The sequence below is a fragment of the Manis javanica genome, chromosome 10 (genome assembly GCF_040802235.1).
Source record: "Manis javanica isolate MJ-LG chromosome 10, MJ_LKY, whole genome shotgun sequence".
Lineage (NCBI taxonomy): Eukaryota > Metazoa > Chordata > Mammalia > Pholidota > Manidae > Manis > Manis javanica.
In genome coordinates, this window is record NC_133165.1 from 52577136 (window position 1) to 52596740 (window position 19605).

The 19605-nt window shown below is 41.5% G+C and overlaps 2 protein-coding genes across 7 annotated transcripts in view; one reads left to right on the top strand and one right to left on the bottom strand.

The window, feature by feature from the left end:
* The window catches only part of REXO5 (RNA exonuclease 5), a 37182-nt gene extending 27603 nt beyond the window's left edge, over nucleotides 1-9579 (top strand). Inside the window, 12 exon segments of the mRNA XM_073214268.1 lie at nucleotides 731-759; nucleotides 761-833; nucleotides 1320-1391; nucleotides 1393-1458; nucleotides 3211-3224; nucleotides 3226-3298; nucleotides 3926-3951; nucleotides 3953-4137; nucleotides 4339-4461; nucleotides 4464-4525; nucleotides 5508-5626; nucleotides 8345-9579. Of these exon segments, the coding sequence (XP_073070369.1) occupies nucleotides 731-759; nucleotides 761-833; nucleotides 1320-1391; nucleotides 1393-1458; nucleotides 3211-3224; nucleotides 3226-3298; nucleotides 3926-3951; nucleotides 3953-4137; nucleotides 4339-4461; nucleotides 4464-4525; nucleotides 5508-5626; nucleotides 8345-8426 (924 nt within the window). The 3' untranslated portion in view covers nucleotides 8427-9579.
* A 4308-nt stretch (nucleotides 9580-13887) lies between these two features.
* DCUN1D3 (defective in cullin neddylation 1 domain containing 3) overlaps nucleotides 13888-19605 on the bottom strand; it is a 38933-nt gene continuing 33215 nt past the window's right edge. For all 6 annotated transcript variants that reach the window (XM_036991962.2, XM_036991961.2, XM_073215472.1 and 3 more), the window contains one exon: nucleotides 13888-19082. In XM_036991962.2, the coding sequence (XP_036847857.1) occupies nucleotides 18599-19082 (484 nt within the window). In that variant the 3' untranslated portion in view covers nucleotides 13888-18598. The remainder of the gene's footprint in view (nucleotides 19083-19605) is intronic.

Genomic DNA, 19605 nt, shown 5'->3' on the forward strand with positions numbered 1-19605 from the left:
GTCTGAAGTTTCCTTGTATTTCCATCTTGTTGATTTAACTTTTTTTCTTCCAGTATTCTTTTAAGAATGCTGTTGTGGGAAGAAATCGGTGTTTCTTATTTATCTTTCTGCAGGATCCTTAATTTTTCCCCCCAACATCCATTTCCTTCTTTCCCTTCATTGGAATATCTCTAAGAGGGTATTAACCTCTTCTTTATAGATATGGTTCTTTCCCAGAAACACTGCTTCTCTGAGCTTACCAAGCCTCTTCCCTATAGTCAAGTGCTGTGAACTCTCAAAGTCACTACCTGTGTTTATTATTTTGGCATTTAGTTGTATTTTTTCCTTCTGGGGATGATTTTATTTCTGCTTCATCTAAGTCTTCCATGCCCCTTGGTTTTTTCCCCCAGAATCCTTAAGCCTCCTCTCTCTGTTCTGTTTACTCACAGGCTTGCAACAATGTGAGATGGAGGGAGCTCTTTTGTAATTTAACGTATTTCTTTACTTAGAGGTAATTTGAAGATTGTAGTAGTCTCTTAGTAATGCCAAAAGTATGGGTTATATGGTTTTTTTTTTAACTCTCTTTAACTGATACATGGTTTTTCTGTGAGGCTGTGTGATGTCACTGTTTTCTTCCAAACCATGAAGTCAGCCTTGTATTGATTTTTAATTGAGTAAAAAGACAACCATTGTTTATATTATTGTGGCTCACTTCCAGGTTCACTTATCCAGGCTGTGCTGTTCTCTGCAGGTTCTTGACAAGGCCTGAGTGAAAATTCCCATTTCCCTTCAGCATTGTCTAGTTCTCTTTTGGACTCTCTTCACCCACCCTCACTGAGGAGATGAAGAAAAGGGTAAATAAATGGATTTTCTGACATGATTTATTTAATAAACTTATTATCTTCCCCATTAAGGACATAATACATTATTGTTTGCTGTATTATTTCTCCAAATTGTTTGTTTTTATTAATATTTTAGAAAATACATTGTTATAAAAATAGGAATCACACTATGTATAGTTTTGCATCTTTATTTTTTCATTTAGCATTGTATCTTGTCATATCACTACCTAATCTTACTTCCCTTGTTTTTAATGGCTGTCATATGCTGTTGTAGCATATACTTGTGATTTTCAGTATTTGTGCTTTATGAATTTTGTTATCCAAATAATGCTGCAATGAAATCCCTGTATACAAGTCCTTGTATGTTCAGCAGGTGTTTGTATTGAGAAATTCCTTGAAGTAGAATTTTCCCATGTTTTGACTCATGATTTCTTTAGATTTGACTTAATTCTCTTCCCACATCCACATCCTCACTGTATTCTACTGTTTTTCTTATAGATGAGGATCAAGTGGGCGGAGATGTCAACTGTCCATGTTGGGCCATTTAGCAAAAATTACAACCTCAGGGCTCTTGAAGAGGCTGTTTAAGAACTTTGGCCCAGTCCAGTCAATGACTCTTGTTCTTGAAACCATACAGGTAATAAGAAAACTCAGATCTTCACCTTCTAGGTTAGCACTGGTAATTCAGATGCCTACTGAGACCATTCAGATAAACAAATATTAGTGATGTGAGCTTGATCATCACCAATTGTATGTGAGACATGCTCTGTCTGACAGGAGCAGTTGTTGCCCCACAAGAATACGTACCCATATTGCCAGATCTTCTGATTTATTGTTTTGTTTTGACAATGAAGAAATCTATCATTTTTCGTATGTTGGCTCCAATTCTCTTAAATATCATGTAAGCCATACAATGTCTACTAACTGAGTGTAAACTATGAGCTTCCTGCTTGTGACCTCAGCTTTAAATGATAAAATGCCCTTCCCAAAAGAGCAGTGATTTACATGTCTTGGGAAGTCTTTGTAGGGCTTAACTACAAAGTAGGCTCATAGCTGGATTAAGATTCAAGAGAAGCTTATTATAGAGTTGTTGTTATTCTCTAGTCTCTTGGAGGAAATTCTGTCTACTAGTTTGTGATGTACATAAAAACCCTATAAAGAGTTAAATTATTTTACTTCTTAAAAAATAATTAAGGTTTAAAAAATTCATATTTAATAAGCCTCCATCTTTATGATCATAGTAATTAGTCAATAAATAAAGACTCAGGTTATTAGATAAAGCAATAACAATAGTATAAGCACATTATTTAGAGACAGAGGAAACCATGAAAATTCAAAATAGAATATATATCTACATATAGTGGCTGCACCATTTTAAATCCTACCTGTAATGCCAAGTGTTCCAATTTCTCCATATTCTAGATGACACTTGTTTTCTTTCTTCCTTTCTTTCTCTCTTCCTCTCCTGCCTCCACTCTCCTTTCTTTACTTTTTTAAAATAGCCATTCTAACAGATGTGAAGTGGTATCTTGTGGTTTTGATATGCCTCTTCCCTAATGAGTGGTGTACAGTATCATTTTGTATGCTCCTTGGTTATTTGTATATCTAATTTGGAGAAATGTCTATTCATGTCCTTTGCCCACTTTGTGATTAGATTATTTGATTTTTTTGTTGGTAAGTTTGAGAAGTTCTCTATATGTTTTAGGTATAAATCCCTCACTTGGTAACTGATCTGCAAATATTTTCTCCCATTCTTTGGGTTGCCTTTGACATTGTTGATAGTGTCATTTGTTGTACTTTTTAATTTTGATAAAGTCCAACTTATTTTCTTTTGTTGCCTATGCCTTTGGTGTCATTTTCAGGAAATCATTGCCAAATATCCAGTATCATGAGGCTCTTATGTGGGAGCATTTTTATCTCCATGGTGATGGGATAGCTTAGATCATCACAAAGATTTTCTATTATCAAGCAGAAAACACTCAGTTTGAAGATGCAGACTATCTAATGGAAGAACGTAGTCTCTTCAAGCTTATAGGAAAGCTGCACTTCTAAAATTAAGCTAACAAGGCAAATGGGAATCTCTACCTGTGACATGCAATGATGACTTTAGTATGAAAAGCAAGTTGGGTATAAAGGATTTGTTATTGCTTCTGCATACCACCCAGGGAGAGAGGGTTTCAATTTGAAATGACAAATAAAGGTTATTTATTATCTAAGAAACCAGTTCCTAAACTTTGGTGATTCCACTTAAAATTCATATTCTGCAGTCACTGTCTCGCCCAACACAGCAAGCACATCCATTCTCATGATTTTAGGCCCCTTCCCCAGCCCCTTCTCTGGTAGTTTGGGCCTGGAAAACAAAGGTAAGGAAATCTTGTTTTTCCTGCAGCCACATCTCTGTATTTGAAGTCCTGGAAGCTGCCCAGCTGGCCATAGAGTCCATGGATGGCATTCTAGTAGAAGGTGCCTGCATCAAGGTAGGATAGCTAGAGAAAGCAAAAAGCAGTCCCTTCATTCAGCCCTAGCCTAGCACAGCCTGTATTCATGGTGCCCTAAGTAAAACAGACAGCTTACAGAAACACAGTCCAGAGGTCCAGGCACAAGACTTCATTATAGCAAGTCTTAAGCCAAACCTGCTATTCTAGCAGTGACTAAGATTTGATTGTTTTAGTTTTTGTCATAACCAGCCTGGGTAATTGTAGGGTCTTCCTTGTATTCTTCATTACTATTTAGACCCCAAAGGGCTTATTCTGCATGGTTTTTTGTAGCTGCCCTTTCGTTTAACTTTCAGGGGGATCAATAGTGGTATTTTAAGGTTTCTTAAGCAAGTAAACAATTTTTTTGGAGTAGAAGGCAGGAAAGTTATTTCCATTGCAGGGCCATGGAGGGGAGAAGGAAAGGGAGGAGAAAGTATACTTACACAAAAATACTACATTTATGTATTTATTTATTACCTAAGTCTCTACCATAGGCCTATGAGGCAGTTACCATTAGCCTCCTTATACAGATGAGGAAACTGCAGAATTGAGTTACTTGCTAGTATATAACAGACCTGGGGGTGAAGTGGTGACTATGCACCACTAACACCATCTTTCCTTGATTAGGTGCAGAGGCCTGTGACAGAGCTCACCCTGTGACACTCTTTGGAATGAGCTGGAACAAGATTCCAAGAATCAAGGTACTATATACCTGTCTGGAGTGAGCAAAAACTTCAGAGAACACCTGCTGTAGCAGTCCAACCTCATCCTTGGCCTGGAGGCTGTGATCTTGCCTAAACAGCTTGAAAGTGAAAAGCAGAAAAAATATTGTTTCCTGAGTAAATCTATGCCACTGAATGTAACCTTGGGGAAGGAGATAACATGAGCAGAGAAAGGAAATGTTCACCAGATAAGCTCTCCTGGGCTAGACAGATCAACAGCTTCTGATTCTGTCCTCCCATGGCCCTGGCTGGGCTCCAGGTTGGTGGTAACCAACTTTTTTGGCCTTTAATAATAGTAGGGGGTATTCTTACTTTCAGAATTCAAAACTTTTGGCAGTGCCTATAGGGCCCTCAACATTCTCATAGGCAAGGACTGGAAGCTGAAAGGCAGGCGTGCCCTAACCCCCAGGCACCTCTGCACAGGGCTCAGGGACTTACCTCCTAATCAAGAAGGCCCCCAGGGGTTCGTGTCATACCTCCCCCCTGGGAGCAGCTAGCCTTCCAGGTGAGTGAGTGAGTGAGTGAGCATTTCCTGGAGCCAGAGGGGAAACGTGCCTTGGTTTGCTGGCTCTGAGCATTGGCCTTCTGATGTTTACAAAAATTAGTCAGGAGAATCCTGCTCAAATGACACTTAAGCCTTCCATCTTTTTCCCTGCCCTGGCAGTAATCTTACTTCACTCTTCAGCTTCTCCCAGCCCTGGACGACACATTGTTCTCCAAGATCTCTCATACTTTTGTCCCTTCCATACCTGCTAAGATCTGGTTTGGGCCCTCCAGGTGGCTCTCCAAGGCAGAGGGACTGACATAGGTTGCAGAGCTGGATGGGTCTTTAGTGATCAAGGGTTTCCCAAAGTGTGGTACAAATACACAAGATAATTTTTGGTGATCATAGATGGGCTTTTTTTTCTCTTTCACTTGTAGGTATGAACTTGTTTTTCTGACACTCATTCAAGTATATAACAACTCACTGAACCTGTGATTTTGTGGATAGTATTACCTAGATGAAGCTAAGGAAGAAATTGACTCACTTTAAAGAAAGACATTAGAGGAACACACAAGCAGAGGGTAAAGGTAGAAGGTGAATGGCTGAAGTTTGGGAAACCCTATCCTAGTCTAATCTTCTGTACTTAACAGATGAGAAATAGAGGCCAAGGCTTGTGAGAGACTTGCCCCAGTCACAAAGATACTTCACAGCCAAGGCCAGACTAGAGTTTCTCATTAGTGATGTGGTTTCCTTAGCTTGAGGCCCTTGAAGACCCACATGGACGAAAAGACAGCAACTTTCCTCCTTAACTGTCTTGGTGGCCTGGGGCTGCTGGGATGGACAGGGAGCCCTGCAGTATCGGATCTAGCTTCAGATTAAGGGTTCATAGAGAGCCTTTCCTGGAATTCCATGGCCCTAGAGCCTGAGGAAGAATGTTACAGCCCTTCCACAGGTGAGCAAGTGGGTACTTTAGCTAAGTGTCAACATGTGTCTTTGATCCTAGACTCTGAAGGTGGACCACCCAAAGGTAGTAGCCTGGCGCTGGGGTCGGAAGATAGAAAAGCTCTACCACAGCCTGTGCCCAGGGACCCTCTGCCTCATCCTGCTGCCAGGAACCAAGAGGTGAGGACTGGGTTGTCCTTCATTGTTCTAGCTTCTGGACTTCAGCTGTTCTTAGCAAAAGGCCTTTTGTTCATGTCCAGGCAGGCACATAAATGAGGACTTGTATTATATCCCCATTTTACATGTATATGCTCTTCTCTAACTACACTTATTGGTCTCTCAAGGAGATAGCTCATCCCAGTTTAAAGCCAGGGGTCTCTGGTCTTGCAGCCTCTCTGGACAAGAGGCAGCTGTCCAGCCCCACTTGAGTAAAAATAGTCAAGTTCTAGGGCAAGGCCTCGGCTTAGTGTGACTAACACTTGTCTCTCCCACATATTGGGAATGTGTTCCTACCTTCCCTGCCCTCTCCTACTTTGCTACCTCTGTTAACTTTTAAGTGAGAGGAGTTGTTTTGCTGATTCTAGGTGTGAGGAATACTGAGGCAGAACTCTGGGTCCAGTCCCAGCTCTACCATCTATCTCCTCTGACAGGTGGTCAAGCCAGTTTCCCACTGTGGGTCTTAATTTCTCTTTGGTAAAATAAGGGATTTGGAGTATATCAGTGATTTTCCAGCCCTTTTAAGTATAAAACCCCCTTTAAAAAGAAGAATCGTATTAAATTCTAAAGCATAAAGATGGGCAATTCTGGAATAAGTGAGTAGATGAATGAATGGAGTGAATTATTTCTGAAAATCCTTTAAAATTCTGAATTCTAGTATTCTTTTCCAGGCCCAAGGTCCCAGATAGGCAAAACATGAATGCCTTGGGCCTTTAAGTCTAAATCAGAAATTAATTTCCTGTCATAAAATCCTTGTAACATGTGTCCATGTATCTTGGCCACTACTGAAATGGGGTACCTGCTGGGTCACTAGTGAGAACTGCTGTCTCTGGGAAACAGAAACAAGAATTAGATGTTTACCTTGGGGGGAAAAAAAATCTTAGATTGATACACTTTAAACAGGTTTGTGGGTAGGCTATAATAAGAGGTTAAAAGTGACCAAAAGTTGCCAAGAAAGCTTTTTTGTTAACAGCAAGGATCTGAGGGGCACACAGACTTGCTCTGACATAGCTTCCCAGAGCCAGTGTATGGAGCTCGGGTAGACCAAGGGACTGGCCTCCGTGTTCCAGGTAGAACACTTAAAGACTGCAGTTCCTCACTGTGCAGGTAAACTAAGCCAACAATGGGCCAAAGCTTTCTCCTCCCAGAAGTGGCCAGAATGTTCTACATGGGGGAGGGCTTGGAGCAGGGAGTATTGGGGTCAGAGAGTAGCAAGGTTTAGGATTTGACTGAGGCAAAGGTCCCAAGACGTGTTAGACAAGTCAGAAGAAAACTCTGGGAACAGCCAGTCCTGCAGTAAGGGAACCTGATGCTACTTCTTTCTTTTAAAAAGTTACACTCTGATTTCTGTAGCCATATTGATCAAACCCAGCAGCAGGAGCATCCATTACCCCAGTGTATAACTTACTTACTGTGTGGACTTCTCTGGGCTTTGTGCAACCATCTCCATGATGCCAGCAGATACCCTTGGGAAAGGGTCAAAGTGGCCTAGGAAGGCATAGCAAAGAGGATAGGTTTCCTCATGCTGGGAGCCTGACTCAGTTCTTAATCTTTATATTTCTGATAGCTGCTAAAATTAATATTGAAAATAGTAATTACTATAATTCATCAAACGCTTGTCAGGTACTGTTCTAAATGGTTCTATATGCATTTTTGGTTGAGGTTGTTGAGTCCTCATTTAACAAGAAGAGAAAGGCTCAGATCAAGAAACTTGTCTGAGGTCATACAGCTGATAATTAGGATTTGAAGCATGATGGTCTGTCCAGAGCCATTTTGCAGCACTCAAAGCTCTAATCCTCCCCACCCAAAAGGCTCATTAGCTTAAATTCAGACTCATTAGCTTAAGTTCAGACATCAGGTGGAGACAGAATCTGTGTTTCTTTGCTCACTTCTGCCCGCTTTGCCTTGGAGAGCTCCTCAGCCTTCCAACCAAGTGCCTGAATATTCACTACAAAGTGTCAGGAAACTAACATGTATGGGATGACTCTCAAATTCTAAGCACTGTGCCAGGTGTTTTATAACATACATTACAGATAAATATAAAGTTTTTTTTAACAATTCTGGCACATGGTAAGTGCCACAAAAGAATTTTAAGTAAAACAAATAAGTTAAACTAAAGGCAATTTAAAAGGACTCTGATGGCAGACTGCCATTATTGCCTGGTTCTTTATATAATGTCTGCGAACCTATTTCTTTATTTGAAAAATGGATATAACAATTGTACCTACCTCAGTACCTATGTTAGGTACATGACCTGTTTTGAGAATTAAATAACGCATATAAAGTGCTTTTAGAACAAAGACTGATGTGTAGGAAGTGCTCTGCATGTGGCAGCTATTGCCTCAAGTCTTCACAAAAGCCCTGTGATACAGTAATTTAAATTTTAATAATTTTACAGCTATTTCCTCTTGAGGAAACAAACTCAGTTTGAGGTCATTTACCCTTGGTTGATCTGTGCCCCACATCTGTTAAGTGGCAGAGCTATGACTGATCCTACAGGACTAGCCAGTATTCTTTCCATTGAACCATTTTCAGCAGTAGCTTTCCATAAACTTTCTACCTGCCTGCCTCCTGCCCCGTGGCACATATGCATACCGAAAAACTTGACCTCCTCTGTCTGTGAATGTGTAACCATTCATTCAACCCTCTAACTAAAACCTGCCTTCACTCCATTTGTTGCAGCACTCATGGATCACCACCCTCTAGCCTAGGACTGATGGGAATAAAAGAAGAGGATAGTGCCACCCCAAACCTGTGTTTATGAGTCGGCCTGCCACTTTCATGTGCCATTTCTTATCCCTCTGTGCAATAGCAGAAAATGTGGTTAGGCTGCCAGGCCTTTCTATTCCAGCAGACAGGTGGAAATGGTGTACCAGCTAGCGTCTAGTCCATTTATATGGCACATACAAAATTTCAATAAATGCTTAAAATTCAAGCTTTCCTCATCTTAAGACAGAGAGGAGGAAACCACAGTTTGTACTTTCTTTGTGTCAGTGGGTTTATACTCAGGCACATGGCAGGTGCTCATTCCATGTAGCACTCCTATTAAATGGTGTAATACACAGGTAAGGAAATCAGGAGGAGTGACTTCTTCCCCTAGGTGTACTGCCAACCAGCCATTGTGCAGTGTGTAAAAACTATCTAATCTGAAGCAAATTTCTGGTAAGGCAAACTTTTCTCAATGACAGCTATTATAAAACTGAAGGAAAGAGATAGGCTAAACTGAAAATCTGGCAGGTCCACCAGACAGAGGACTGGAAGACTCAGTTTTTTCCCAACACTCCAGTATATTTTGTTTGTTTGTCTTAATCAGCATAAAATGCTTTAATAATTAGAAAGGTACTTAAAAGTAACCCTCAAAAGTTTGGGCATTTGAGGCAATGTTTAATCCTTTAAGTGTAACTGCTTTAAGATCTGGCCCTATGTGAAAGCTGGGAACCAGGAGCTAGAACCAAAGGGCTTAGTTTGGGATTGAGACACTGCAAGTCCCCCTTCCCGTTCCATTTTTAGAAATGGTTCCTTTCCTTCAGTGAGACTGCAGTACCACCTTTCACCAGTAGGTGCCTCCATCACACCAGATCTCCCCCTCAGAACTAGAAGCTTGAATTTCAAAAAAAGCCAGTGCGGTTTTTTTTTTTTATCAGCTCTCAAACTGTATATTCCATGTTGAAAAGGACCCGGGCACACACAATCCCCAAACTGATACATATTAGCTGCCCTCAAGAAAAGATTAACTAATCTGGCAGTGTATATTGCACCAAAAAACCTTGTAAAATAGCTCTATACTCTGGCACCCAGCAATTCTACTTATAAAATATTTTACAGTAACAGGATAGTTTCACAAAAACATGTGTTTAATAGGTATCACATGGTTAGTACAATGGAATACTAGGTAGCCATTTTTAAAAAATTGTGTGTGTGCAAATAACATTTCTGAGTGAAAAAGATCTCCAAGAACTAGCAGTAGACCTCTGGATCCAGATTGCCAAGTCTGAATCCCAGCCTTCCTGCTTCTCAGTTGAGTGAAAAATTACCTAACATCTCTGTGCTTGGGACAGTAGTGCACATACCTCATAGGAGAGTTGTGAAAATGATACTGTGCATTCACAGTGTATGTTGCATGAAGCATGGAGCTACATAATAGTACGTGTTATATCCATTTTTGTAGGAAAAAATCATACAAAGATATGTATAGGCTTGAACAAAACCTGGAAGGCTACATGCCAACATGTTAACAGTACTTATCTCTGGCTGGTGGGGTTGGCAGATGAGGTTTTACGAAGTGCTTTTCTGTGGTAGGCTGCTACTGTTTTTTTTGTTTGTTTTAATCAGCATAAAATGCTTTAATAATTAGGAAGGTACTTAAAAGTAACCCTCAAAAGTTTGGCCATTTGAGGCAGTGTTTAATCCTTTATATGTAACTGCTTTAAGATCTGGCCCTAATGAAAGTTGGGAACCAGGAGCCAGGAGCAAAGAGTTTAGCTTGGGATTGGGACACTGGAACTTGAAACTCCCTTATAAAGAGGAAAATCCCCCAGGTGTACTGCCAACCTCAGCTGCAAGGCCGGAGAACATCTTGAAACTGACAGGGTCACTGGATTGTTTCCCACCCAGCTGAACACCAAAGCTGTAGGAGCTTAGCTGCTAGCTACGTCTTGAGACTCCAGTCCTGAGACAATATTAAGTGTCTGTCTTTGGATATGGACAGGCCTGGGTTGTGGTGCTTCAGCTGTGCTCCTGGGCAAGTCACTTAACCTTGTTTGAGTCTGTTTCCATAGCCGTGCAAAATGGAGAAGTTTTTCCTTATAAAGACTGAAAACGCAAAGATCGTTTGTGGAAAATGATAGAATACTGGGCTGTGCATGAACTGTTTTCCCTCTCAGCCCATTTCCTCATCTTTAAAATGGGGACATTAGTACTTACTTCATAAGGTTGTTAGGAGGGTTAGATTAGGGAAAGCCCACATTAAGTGTTCAAAAAAACATTTTACTGAGAATTACCTTCCAAGTGTAGGATTCTGGAGCAGATTAGGGCTCCCTGGGCCAGGAGCATTCCCTTTGCTCCCAGGAATTGCCAAGGTCATTTCCTTCTGGATGGTAAGGCTGGAGGTTTCCCCGAGCTCCCAAATCCGCAACGCTGCAGAGATGGGCCCAGATCATAAGGTCTCTGGAGGCCTCAGTCTGCACACTCTGTTCTTTCAGCTGATGCTCCCACCTTTTGGAAGCCAAAGCTGCCAACTTGGCCTCTTGCAAAATACACATTCCATTCATAAGTGCGTTTGTGCATTTTTCCTCCCACACCCTTTTATGCAGCCAATGCAGAGCTGCCAAGGCAGCTGCTGGAGAAGCAACTTCTCATTTGGGGGAAAAAGCAACTCCAAAGGTTTTTACAGAACTTTTGATTTAGGCTTTGAATATATTACTCCCAACTTTCTGATCTCTTCACCCTTAGTGGGGTTGTTCAGAAGACTCAGCCATGTTTGTTTTCATTTTTTGTCCCCCATCTTGTAAATAACTTCTTCACTGTATGTAAACCCATTAATGGAAACAAAAAATCCAGAAAAGTTAAAATCACATCTATCCCACCACTCAGAGTTCAATGACTATCACTATTTTACATTCTTCCATTAGCCAAAAGCTATTTTTAATGGCTATATAGTACTCCACATGTTAGTGTGTGCCAGGACTTCTAATTGCTGACACTAAAGTTGTTCCCAAATGATGTTGTCACTTATATCCTTGCACACACATCTTTGGCAAATAATATTTCTTGAGGAAAAATTCCTAAAAGTAGAATTATTGGTTTGAAGAGTATGAACACTTAAGATTTTTTAAATTCCAGAGAAGTTCTACCTTGTGTTTGCTAGCATGGATTTGTTTGAAATCTCTGCCAATTTAGTAGGTTAAAAAAAAAGTTTTTTAAGGGTTCAACTGCATTTTATTAGAGTACCTTTTAGACTGGTGTCTACTATCTTCTCTAGAAGCTCTTTGGCCAGTTGTTTTCCTTCTGTGAGTTGTCCATATCCTTTGTCCATGTTCCCATTGTTAAGTACTTTCCCATACTGAATTTTTAAGGTCTCCTTATGGATTCAGTATAGTGTCCACTTGTCAATTATTTCAAATATGTTCCTATATATACTTACACCATTATTCCTCCTGGAATTTATTTTGGCATATGGCAACTTTCCCCCAAATATTTAGATTTTATCCAATTAGCTGTCTTTACTTACTCAGTAGAGGATGCCTCCTTTCTTATGTAAGTCCATGTATATGCAAGAGCCTTTGTGCATGTTTTCTTCTGTCCTTTCTTAGACTAGTACCATACTGTTTTGTAGCTCTGTATTTTAACATACTAGCCATTTCAGCAGCACCGTCCCAGATAAACACAGGGTCCACAGAGAGTCCCTGTCAGTGTGGATTACAAAACACTATGGAGTTAGATGCTTTGTTGCTGACTACCTTGCTACCACATCCAAGTAGGACTTCTCAGCACCCCTAAGGCAGGAGAGTCAAGGCTGGAACGTTATACAGGAAGAACGTTAAACCCCACTAAGAGCCTTATGGCTTTTGTAAGACAGAGCACAGCCTCCAAAGTCACAGTAAAGGAGAGGATGAGAGGTTAGGCTGGGTGCCTTGCCTTTCCTATCCAGAAAGACTAACCTTTTTGGGCCTAACGCAAAACACAAAGCCAGAGATGACATCCAGAGCCGACCCAGCCATGTGCTTTCTGGCAGCTGGATCTGTGAGGAGGGAGCTGGCCAGTGCTGAGGCGACTCGACAGTACTCCGCTGGACCCTCAGCGCCACCTTCACTCTACCTTTCTTGCCAGAAGTCCATTCCACATGCAGTTAAGCACATCTGATAACTGTGTGAAGTTCTTGCCCAAAAGTTCTGACTGAAAATGGGGTTTTAACTGTCTATAATCTGTACAGCACTCTGACAACACTTTGAATAGTGCCAGTCTCTATACAAAGCACCTAAATCAGCATGCTTCCTTATTTTCCACACTTGTATTTGTAAGGCCCTTGCTGGACTTGGTAACTCACAGGGCCAGAGCACAGAAGACACAAACCCAAGAACCAATTGGGGAATAAGTACATGCTTTGGAGGTATATTTTTTAAGTAAGAAAAACAAGTCACCCCCACCTAGATTTCCTTCCAGCCTCAATCTGATGCTGACCTTGGTAATAAGGTTGAAAGAGAAAATGAAATTCCAATTCATTGAGAAAACAAACATACAACCCTCTCCCTAGCTAGAAAGAGGGTGTAGCCATGACTTCCAAGTCCTTTCGATTAGAAAAGTAAAGTAAAAGCACATCTAATCTCACCACTGTACTTACTTTCTGGAGATACCAACATGAGGCTGAGAATCTCTGGGAAGGCTATTAGAGCCTCATCAAAGAAGTAAGATGGCTGGCCAATAGCTTTCCTGAATATAAACAGAAACCAGACAGAAAATACAATGAAAGGAAGCTAAGGGTCATAAGTGGTCTACCATAATCAGACTTCTCTAAGAGCGAGATGGAGCTGTCAGGGATTGTGTTAGTATTAAGCCTCCCACCCCCAAGTCTGACACAGAGGGAAGCTGAGCCCCCATGTGGCCATGCCAGCTCCCCTCCTATTCTCTGGATTCCCTGCATTTCTTACCTGACATCCTTTTGAAAACCTCAACCTTTTCGTTTCTTAAGTGCTTTAAAAGGTCTTTCTTTTAAATCCTAACATTCTGATGGAAATACGTCTCTTTGATTTTTACAGTTGAGTAAAAAGGAAACTCAGAATTTCACTAACTTGCCAAAGATCACACAGCAGTGGTACTTGACAGTTTCAGCTTATCTCCTTTGCCTTAATCACTGCCAACCGGATAGATGCGGGAGCCATCCATTTACACAGTGTTCAAATTTACTTCCTATTTCTCATACGAATCCACATCAGTTGCTGAGGTAAGATGATATAGGTGGTGGCCACTGAAGTCTCATTTGCTTTTTGTAAGTACTGGAACCCCAAAGAACACGATTAAGCTTGGTGAGTAGGAAGTCAATACCCATATCGGGAGTCTGGAGCCTGTATTATCTGGGTTATTTTCCAAAGAATAGGAATTGCTATCCAATGCCATGTTAGAAAAGGCTCCCAAGTGGGTAAATCTTACTCCAGAATAAAGTCACTGGTGGTTTAGGCTTTTTTGAGGGAAGGGATGGAGGTGTGGTTTTCTCTCAAAATTGTCAACAGTCAAGTAAACAAATTTATTAAAACCAACAGCAGGTAATCTTCCAAATTAAAAAAAGAAAGAACGTAGACAAAGACAAAAACATGTGTAACAAGTTAAAAAATATTCAAGGGACCACTCAGGGACTGCAACAGTGCAGAAAATACAAACTGAAGTATTGACTTTTGTCAAGTTTGTACGACCTCAAGAAATAGAAACACTGGTCACAAACCTAGAGAATCCACAAAGGTGGAGGATCACATGAGCAGTGGACTCATCACCTCAGTGAGTTAAGGCAGGGTATCTATAGGACCAATTCATCCAAACCCCATTTGCCTATTGCTTCAAATTCCCCCTTTGAAACTTAGAATCCTATTCATTAGTGCAACAAGTAAAAGCAATTAGTCAGACCAGGAGCTGGGGACCAGGGTCAGTGGGCAGATAATACCAGACAGAATAGGTGCATGATGGAGGAAAAATCAACCCACAGCAGCTGCTGAATGGCTTCCTTTGGCAATGTCCAAAGTCTGCATTAAAAATCATAGGGAGAGGTGGTAGGTGGGTGGGGTTGGTATCTGAGAGGCAGGCTAAGTTTCTAAGAAGAGGAATAAGGAGGACATGATGCCCCGCACCTGAATCAAAAGCAGAACCTGGTGGTTACTCAAAGCTACTTGAATCATCTTGGCTTCTGCATCCAGTGCTCAAGCATCAATTTCATCTTTCATAAGGAAAAACCTGCAAACACCCACCAAAACACAGTCCCAGTCCAGGTTAAACTGGACATATGCTATTATTGCAGCTTATCATAGAAATAAACTGAAGTGGGGTGGGTGGGAACCCCCTTTACATGACTCAGAAAACAGATTTGTGGAGAAAGAGGAAGATCAATGTCATGTCCTCAAAAGAGTCCCAAGTAACACACGGATCATTTTTGACAGTCCTTTCAGCTGTTTAAACAAGTACTGCTGGAGTCCCTCAAGGAAGACATTTGTCAGTGACCAAGATATTCAAGTCATTACTAAGCAAACATTAGAGATGCAAGAAAAATGGCAAAGCAGGAAAGTAATACAAAACAAAATACAAACCCAGCAGCAGCTTCATTCCAGCCCCTGTGATTGTGTAATTGGTCTACCTCTGGGCTTCACTGCATTCAACTTTCCTTTAAATGTGGCAAACCAAACACAGTCCTAAATACAGATATTTTGGTTCCTAAGCTTTTAGATCCAAGTCCTTATCCCAGTGATTTCCCACCACTGGTAATGTAGTTTGGCATGGTACAGTATGTGAGACCATCACATGAGCTCTGGCGTCCCACACCCTGCAGATTCCAGCACTGAGGACTGAATCCTGGCATCAGCCCCTGGGAGATCAGTAGGGTTTCCAAGCCTAATACTGTGTGGCTTAATCCTTTCTTCCTTCTTGGAAGTTTAATATTGAAAATACTGCCTTCAGCTGGATTTCTGGGGGCCTGGGGGCTTAGTTGAGATTTGGATCTTTACTCAGAACTCTAGGTTTTTCTTTTATCAAAAGGGTAGGTATGGGGTCTTAACCCAACTCAAACATGTGGGCACATCTGGCAGGGATGGGGGAGAACTGATGAGGCAATCAGCTGAAGCACAACAAAGTGTCATTATAGGAGGTGGGGTTAAGAGTGATGCATTAAAATTTGGCAGGGATGGGGGAAGAGCAGTCAATGAAGCAACACTTCATCTCATACAGCTGGTCTAACAAATTGCTAAAGAACCACCACAGAAACTCAGAAAAAAAGCCATTTACCAAAAACAAGCAACTTCCAAAACATTCACTTTGTTGTCCCCCTCAGGCATCTACGTCTTTTCAAAATGGGCATCCACATCCCTCCCCTCTCCACACCACCCTGGTGTGCACTGGCTTACCTGAGCAGCATGCATTTGGCCTCTTACAAGTACTGCTCATTAAGCAGCAAACCTATTCCTAGGTGAAGAGGAACAGGGACAAGTCATTTCCCAGAAATGTAACTGGAAACCTACATACACCCCACCTTAGATCGCTTGGGAGAAAAACTGCTTTCCCTATGGTCTTAAAAAAGTCAAGCACTGATCCAGAGCTACTGCATTAACTTAAATTCCTTACGTCAGGGACTAAAACCTAAAAGAAACCTGTAAGTCCCTCCCTGACTGCTCACTTCCCTGGCTTCTCATTTACATTTCTGTAACAAATAGATTATTAAAAATATGAACAAATAATTTTTAAAAGGCTCTTTTGTGGAGGGTGAGGAAGCTGAACAACTTAAATAAAAACAAAATCCACACACTATAGTATACCTCAGCATGGAATGACTTCTTACAGGCCAGGGAAGGAATCCAGCTCCTCCGGAGTCCTCAGGATCCTCAGCACCTCCCCCTTTGGTACACTTCTCTCCATACACCCTGCTCATCTGGGACAGAAAGCCTTACCTGGCGAGGCACAGCCTGCCTTTTCCTTTCCACCTCTACCCAATCCAGAATTAGGAGAAACAGGAGGTTGCAGATTGGCTGGATGGGAAGGTGGTCTCTTTAAGACCTCAGCCTGGGCACCCCAACTACAGTTGAGCCAATAGAACCTGCCAGAGCCCCTAGAAACTCTTTAGTCAAAGATCTTGTGTCCTAGGTTAGAGCAAAGCCAGACATTTAGCCTGAGACCCTCTATAGCTTTCTAGCAGTATTGCTAACCTACCGTGGGCTTGATTTTAAAGTTACCCATCTGCCCCTCCAGAAGGGCAACTCTAAGATTTAGGATTTAAAAGTGTTCCCTATGTCTGTGTCAATTTTATGAAAACAACAACTGCAAAATCTCCTTAAATAATCATTATTCTAAAATGGGATCCTGAAACCATAAGGCTACTTAATAAGGAACTCAAAATAAGTAATTTCTGCCCAGGTTGAGAAACATACCTGGGAGGGAGGGAGATAGGATAGTTGGGAGAAAAAACTCCAAGTGTTTAATAGATAAATTCTCATTACCTCAAGAGGATAAATATTTTGTAAGTTTTTATTTAAAAGATTCCCTTTTCAATCTGTTCCAATGTGTTGGAAGCTGAACTCTACAAGTTCCTGCCACCCACCTTTCCAGTACAGTTTTATGAGGACATATTTTTTAAATGGAAGAATAACAAGAGGACCCTCTACTGAAACCAAGTCCGCTCCTGGGTGGCAGTTGGGGCAATTCTGGCCTCACGGAGCAAGCACGCAGAGGAGGCTGGGGGACTGGCCTCCCTGCTTTGAGAAAAAGGCTGAGAAACTTCATCTTCTTTTAAGTGAAAATAGCCCAAATTCTGATTCAAAAGCCTCCATTATAACACTCCCTGGCATTCTTCTATACTTTATATATTGAAGGCAGTCCCTATTTTATGGCCAGTTTTATAGCAGGCAAAGAAACAAAGGAATATAGATACATATATGTGTATATATATATATTTTATACAGGTAAAATATATACATATATATGTATATATACATATTCTGGGGGCATGGGAAGGCAAGAGGGGTCATGTAAACCTAAACAGTCATCACGTTACCCCAAATGAGCCTGACATTAACAAAGAAGATAATAAATAATTCCTGGGGATTAAGTGACAACATGGGTGCAGCAAGAAGGGAAAGGGCACACATGTAACTATTAAATACACTTCTGTATTTGTTTGGCAGAGTTCAGGCCAGCCTCAGGCTTCTGCACTTGCCAGACAAGTAAGCAGATGATACTCAAAAAAAAAAAAAAAAAAATTCAAGCAGAGCTCCATACCAGTTTTCCTTCAAGTCAGCTGGCCGGTAGGCACAGTTTTCCGACCACCCAGAACAGAAACTTTGGCTCCAAGGCAAATGAAAAAATAAAGTATTTCCACTTACAACACGAAAATACAGAAAATTCATCAAAGAAAGAAAACTATCGAAGTCTACTTCCAAAAAAACTGAGGTAGCACTGCTTTCTCTGCATTCAATGCTTAAGTGGTTCTCAGTACAATGTGTTCTAAAAAAAAATGCTCACTTGACTGACAGGTGCAGCATGTTGATGGATAAAATCAACACGAAATGCAATAGGTTAAAGAAGGAATGAGCAGGAAGTGAGGAAAGTAATAAGAGTTTTGGATAAATTAGCTTAAAAGGGGGTTGTCACCAGACTACAAACACTCCTGGCTGGCCTTAACTCTCCAAGAGCTTTAAACTGCCTGGGAATTAATGCAATGTGGTTGACAGTTAACACTGCTATTCAACTCTGTGTAAATCTTTAAAAATAATTATTACAACCTAAATTCAACCATGTAAACAGCACTACACACAGTACAGACCTGCCCTGAAAAACAGAATATGCTAAACTGAGATCTGGCACTGTATCACCTTGTAATGTTAATTCAACCTAACTGTTCCATTTGCCCTCCCTGTTCTACACCCTCCCCCACAAAAAAACCCCTCCAATATGTGCAAGAAATGGCAGGCTTATTCTATCTGAAGGCTTCAAAGAAAAGATACACAACATGTAGCCAGGTTCAAATATTTGGGGGAACCCCCTCAAAAAATGAAGTAACCAAAATAACCAAAAAGTGAAGAAAGTGCCTAAAACATGATACAGCATTTTAGAGCCCTTTCAGATACAAGGCAGAGAAAGGTGTAAAGTAGAAAATATCCGGATCTTCAGTAACTTCCAGAAAGGTCCAGTTCCTCAGTTGGCTGCTGGGCAGCAGGCAGATAGATCCTTGCTGCTGCTCCTGTGACAGTGCCACTAAGTCTGCTCCTCGGGACACAAGCCCTCGGGCCCTGAGCTGAGTGCACCTCTCCCTTCCCCTTCTCTTTTCCTTCGCTCCATTTCCCACTCCACAAAGGTATCGAAGAGACTTGGCCAGGCCTCATCTTCACTGTAGTTGCTGAGGTCAGGGCCAATCACCTGAGTGAAGTTAAGGAACATGTTCCAAGTGTCCCGGGAGATGCCCTTGATCCCCGAGGGGTTCTCTGTTAGGAAGTTTAGCCACTGGTCCAAAACCGGAGGATTGTTCTGGGTAAATACTAGTTTCCACAGGGCAATGGCTATTTCCCGATGCAGTGACCGCTGCCCTTCTTCAGAGTCCAGGCCAAACTGAAATGTAAACCGGTAGAGATCCTTGAATTTATCCTCTTGTTTGGCTTCTGTTAAGAGGCTAGGGAACCGTGCACAGATCCCATCAATGCTGTCTGCACTTATTGCTTTGCAGCCATCAAAAAATTCCTTCCTGCAATAGGAAGGAGGGGGCACAATTAATAATTGGAAATGATATCATTTACTGAGAGGCAACACAGTGTAGTGATTAAGAGCATGGCTTTGCAGCAGGATGGCCTGGATTGGAATTCCAGCTCCTCCACTAATTGGTCCTCTTTCTTCATCTGTCAAGTAGTAAGTGAGAAGACCACCTGACTTCACAGTGTTCTGGTGCAGACTAAACATGTTGATATATGTCAACTGCTTCTAACAATGCCTGGCACAAGCAGGCAGCCGATAATGGTTCATCCATTCATTTGTTCATCTTTCCAAAGCTAAACTCAAGCTTTCTGTTCTGTGCCCCACTCCCCACTCTGCAGTAGTTACTAGGCTGCAGACTCTCCCCCCATGAAGGGAGTCTTCTTTTTCTCCTTTTGATTCCCTAAGGTTGGTTGTTTTGGCAATACTTTTGGTGACTGCCAAGGGCGATTTTTGGAGCCAAAGACTGTGGATGGACCTGGGTAACACTGCCACCAGAGATCAAAGTTCTGTCACTA